The 5,315-nt window shown below is 40.2% G+C and overlaps 1 protein-coding gene across 1 annotated transcript; it reads left to right on the forward strand.

The window, feature by feature from the left end:
* Nucleotides 1-1,847: 1,847 nt before the first annotated feature.
* On the forward strand, nt 1,848-4,363 carry LOC147435926 (uncharacterized). Its single transcript, XM_086488064.1, has 2 exons — nt 1,848-1,972; nt 2,094-4,363. Exon 2 carries the CDS (start codon nt 2,470-2,472, stop codon nt 3,295-3,297), a length of 828 nt encoding a protein of 275 aa, XP_086344190.1. The 5' UTR covers nt 1,848-1,972; nt 2,094-2,469; the 3' UTR covers nt 3,298-4,363.
* The last annotated feature ends 952 nt before the right edge of the window (nt 4,364-5,315 follow it).

Here is a 5,315-nt window from a genome sequence, read left to right on the forward strand (position 1 = left end):
AGACCCCCAATCTCAAGCTTCATGTCATTTGGAGTTCAGTTAACATCGTAATGACCATTAGAGTGATAGATAGACCATACAGGACTTAGACATTAACTCTTTAGTTGCTTCCTAGCTTTCGATAAGTGACACCTTTCTCCTCAGTGTATTTGATGTTTTTATGCACTAGCCGGGTTAGCTATGTCCTCGGATTGATATATTTATGTTGATTTGAGTTCTCGGTAGGCTACTCTGTCCGATCACGTGGCCTGCCAATAGGTCTGCCGAAAGATATTTATCTACAGGTTATGGTGGTGATGTAGCAATTGAAGCGAAAAGTCAAAATGGGTCCTTTTCTTGCAATGGTGAATACAAAAGGACCTTAATTGGGCATGCAAGGATGTAGAGCGCCCTAGCATTGCAAGCATTTGGGCTTCTTCTATGGCTAGCAGTGTTGTTTTATTTTCCAGGAGCGACTACCTCTTACTACTTTGGTTGCACATATTTGGAAAAGCTGTATATGTTTTACATCTATCCTCTAATGTGGTAGGGGTCGGGCAGGGGTGACCATATTTGCAATAAAAAACAAGGCTCCGAATGGTTTTTTGAGTGCTGTTGCTTTTGCTTCCTTGGATCACACCAGAAGCACTAGTTTGGCAGCATCCTTGATGGTGAGTTGTTCATTATCACAATTGTTTCTAGCACTGGAAGCATGGGTGCGTTGTTTAGATCGCGGGGGAAGCTCTCATTTGGTAGAATCCTTAGTGGTGCGTTGTTCATTATCACAATGGTGAGGCCGTGTTTTTGCGATGGCCTGATGTTCTCAGTTAATGTGTGTATGGTGTACATCTCTGAATGCCATTCCTTGTAAAGTGAGACTAGATGAGTGATTTTGACATTCTTATATGCGGTGGGAATATGGTGTGTGTGTGTGTGTGTGTGTGTGTGAGAGAGAGAGAGAGAGAGAGAGAGTGAGAGAGTGAGAGTTGATGAGCCCTTATCTCAAGGCATGTGTATGTTAAATGTGTGTAAGCTTGCAGACATGCTGAAACAGTCATTGTATTTCATTTAGAGAGAGAGAGAGAGAGAGAGAGAGAGAGAGAGAGAGAGAGAGAGAGAGAGATCAAAGATCTACCTAATAAGCCGTTATCTCAAGGCATGTGTATGTATGTGTGTAAGCCTGCAGACATGCTGAAATAGTCATTGTATTTCATTTTCTTGTCATTCAAAACTCCTGAAACAACTAGGCTAAATAAAATATATTTTTACTCTCCACATAATCCTTACTTACAAACTTTTTTTTTTTCAAGCAGCACTAGTTTCTATAAATTAAAAGAGTAAGTGATACCTTGAAATTATTGATGGTCTAACTTAGATCATTACCTTGCAAAATAATTTTTGTATTCAATGGCGTGGAGGTAATTTGGAAAGATTAAACTTAAATGGATTTATTCATTCAAGGAAATCATGTGTCTTTCTTTCTTTTTAATCTCCATAGTAGTGTGTACATTCTCTCTATCTCTTAGCATCCCATATCATCTGTGTCTTAGCTGTGGAGGCAGTGTCCGGGAAAAATGTGTCTAAGGTTAATATCGCGCCATTTTCAATTTCAATTGAGGGCAAGGGGAAAAGGAGTAATTCCGCCCCAAAATAGAGAAAAATAGCGTAAAAACATGAAAAAGTAACATAACTTTCTAAAATTTCCTCTTGGCAAGTTTAAGGAAAGAAATTTTGTATGTTTGGAAAAATGATTTTTCCCGAACACTGTGTGCCCAACTTCTCCCAAGAGACCTCAAACATCGAGCCAACCAGTTTTGAACTTGAATGATGCTGCTTGTTTTGGTGAGGGGGTGTCCAATTTTTCCAAGGGACACATTGAATGGGCTGAAGTAGGTGGAACTATCCATGCACTTTGCACTGCAGCCTTTACTTCGAATTTCGAAAATGCGACAGCAATGGTCCTCGCAATTTGAAGGGCAGACTCCAGAGGCAGGTGTGTGAGGTGACGATGTGGACGCCTTTTGGCCGTGAGGCTTGCCCCCTGCTCTTTCTTATTATTTAGGTAGGCTATTGGCCTAAAATAACTATAGTCTCGACTTCTTCTGACAATGCAGATATTATTGTACAAAAGCTTTCATGGAATGATTTTCAGACTGCGGCTTGGAAGGTGTTGAGGCCTCTTTGTCCATCTGGAGGAGTTCCTGATCCGGTCGCTCAGGAGTGTGATGGCTCCCCACTGGTCTTCACTGGCAGGGAAGAACAGATGAAGAAACTCCAGCAGGAGATCGCCCCCTTCTTCATCACACTGGAAGGTTTTTCAGGTGCTGGAAAATCTCGTATGCTTCTTGAAGCGCCCTACAGGGCTGGTGCACCAATGCACCCTCTCAAATCTAAGGGTGTCCTCTCTGTTTTGCTTGACTTCAATGGATCAGGGAGTGATGCTCCCAAAGCTCAACACCTTAAACTGTTGCAGGGGAGAAATTTTTATCCATGGCAGTTTTATGCCGGGCATTCCCTGGGATTTGTCTGGACGGTGCTTACATGAAATTAGCATGCATTGACAATGGAGTGCAGCAACTACAGCAGTTAAGTTTTGCAGATGCCATTGAAATGATTGTCACGTTTCACAAGGCAAAGCTGTCTCTAGAGGAGGAGCAGCAGTTTCTGTTTTTCTTGCTTTTGGATGAGTTCCAACTGCTAAGACCATTGTTGCAGGACAGGGGTCTCACAACACAAGCTGCACAAAATTTTGTCACAGATGCATGTGAGATGATGTACAGGTACAGGGTGTTTGTGGCCAAGTCTCAGAATTGTGCACTATTCCCCCTTTGTGCGGGTACTTTGATTAGGGACATGACCCCATCCTTTGACGTCAGCCGATGGGGCAAAAAACCAATTGCCCTTCCATTGTTGCCTGTTGAAATGGGTGTTAAGATGCTTGCATCTTCACTGCGGGAGAACTGTGACAATGTACTGCATTCTGAGGGCATGAAAACATTATTGAATGATGTCATGATTATTCCGAGATTCCTGCAATTTATCCACTTTGCCCTGGCTAAGCCACATATCCGAGAACAAAGCAGAGCTGGGGAGGTTGAGCATGTTGTACGGGCTGTGAGGCTGTTTGTAGAGGAGGAAATCTATGTGCGCTTTGGTCAACATGTAGGTTCTGAATGGAAGATGATCATGTACTATTGCCTAATAGGGATGCCTGTGAAATTAGAGCAGACTGAAGCTTCTGAGGCAGCTTTCCATGGTTATGTTTTCCTCAAAAGTTTTCGGGGTGATACGTTCAGAGTGAGAATGCCCTTTGCTTGATGCGGCTCTTTTGGTATAAGCTTGAGCTCCCGACTTATTGAATTGGTTTGGGGAGCCCTGCCAGAAAGGGGACGAATTGGAGGACATTTTCATGTAGATGCTTGCAGTACGATTCAAGGTATTGCAACACATGAGGAAAGGGAAAGTGAGGCTCAATGAAGTCTTGGTTGGAATAGAAGGCAATGAAGCGATTCTTGGCCAGGAATTATGCGTGCCCTTCCCCATCGTGTTTAGAAAAGATGATGCTCAGCTGATCAGCAAGCGCAAGATAAGCAGGCGATTGGAAACCTTACTTGGTGCCATTTACAAGAGCATAAAAAATTCGATGGGCATTGATGTAAGAATGGCTGTAGATTGCCATAAAGTACGTATTTTCCAGCTCAAGGGTTTGGAACAGGATATTCCGTACGTGGGGTCGAAAAGAGGCAATGAGGGTCAGCCAGCGGAGGTGTCCATTTATAATATGTGCAAGAAGATGAACCTATCCATGAAAACGAATTGGATAGGAGTGATAATCCTCACCAGTGGGGTTAGAGGCACACAGGCTGAGAAGGAGAGGCTGTTGAGGGACTTCCCTAGACTAGCAATACTGTCTGGAGAGAACACAAGAAATTTTTTCCCACGAACTAGGAAGTGGTGAACCCAGTTATGCTGATGTATAAAAGTTAACCCATGTTGATGATAAAAGTTGTTATGGGCATCACTGTTGTACTCATAACAACTTTTATCATCAACATGTTGATACCCACGGCATGCATTTTCTAGCCAAGAATCACTTCATTGCCTTCTATTCCAACGAAGACTTCATCGAGTCTCTCTTTCACTTTCCCCATGTGTTGAAATACCTTGACCCGTATGGCAAGTATCTCCATGAAATTATCCTCCAATTTGTTTCCCTTTTTGGCGGGGCTTCCCAAATCAATTCAGTAAAGTCGAGAGCTCAAGTTTAAACCAAAAGTCGCATCTAAACAGAGAGCATTCTCACTTTGAACTTATCACCAATAACTTTGAACTAAACGATCGAGTAAAGTTAAAAATCCAGGTACAACACATATAATTTTTTCTAAACAAGTTAAATTTAATTATTTTTGTATATTTTAATTTCAATGAGAGGTTCAATGCATATTGTTTGCTCTAAACAAGTTAAATTTAAATTTTTTGTATATTTTTAAATTCAATGAGAAATAGCATTTGACAATAAATAAATAAAACACGAGATTCAAAGTTTTGGAAAGGATTTTGTATAGGAGATTTATCCATTCTATTTGGTTTATGGACTAACTTTTTTATTTCAAGTTTTTTAAAGAAGGGCTATAACCTTCACAAAGAAAAGTTACTATCATGTGAGAGGAAAACGAAAAATCTTACAATTAAACTTAAATCTAATTTATTTAAGGGAGTTTCCTAAGTATATTATTTAAGGAGCACTAGTAATTTATTAGTTGAAAATAGGTTTAAGTTATAAGGACAATTTAATTTAATTGATTCCATCTTTTAAGCTTTAAGGGTGAATCTATTAGAACCTACCTATAAGGATAACTTTCCTAAAAAGAAATATATAGTTTTGAAGATAAAACTTGAGAAAATTGTAAAAAATATAAGTAAAACGCTATATTGTAATGGCCCTTTGATATGTTCTTTGTTATGGTAACTCGTTACACAAACTTAATGATTTGTTTATAGCATTTAAAATATGAGATAGTAATTAATCACCTCGTAGATCATAATTTTCAAGCCTATCTTTTGAAAGAAAAAAGAAAAAAGAAAAAAATCAAGGAAATACAATGATTATTTAAGTATGCCTACATCCTTATATGTATCACCATAACAACTTCTATACATCAGCATCCTTCTCCTAGGGTGGGCCATCCGAGGAGGAGGTTACTAGCTTGTTGCTACAAGTTCTCTCTATTGTTCTTAGTACACGTAGTACATGTGGTGCATCAGTTAGGTGGCCATGGTGATGCCTACGTGTGGCTCTTGCCCAATGGTACGCGGCCCTTGCTCGACCATGTTTC

This window comes from Adiantum capillus-veneris, chromosome 18 (genome assembly GCF_014529385.1).
Source record: "Adiantum capillus-veneris isolate H3 chromosome 18, ASM1452938v2, whole genome shotgun sequence".
Lineage (NCBI taxonomy): Eukaryota > Viridiplantae > Streptophyta > Polypodiopsida > Polypodiales > Pteridaceae > Adiantum > Adiantum capillus-veneris.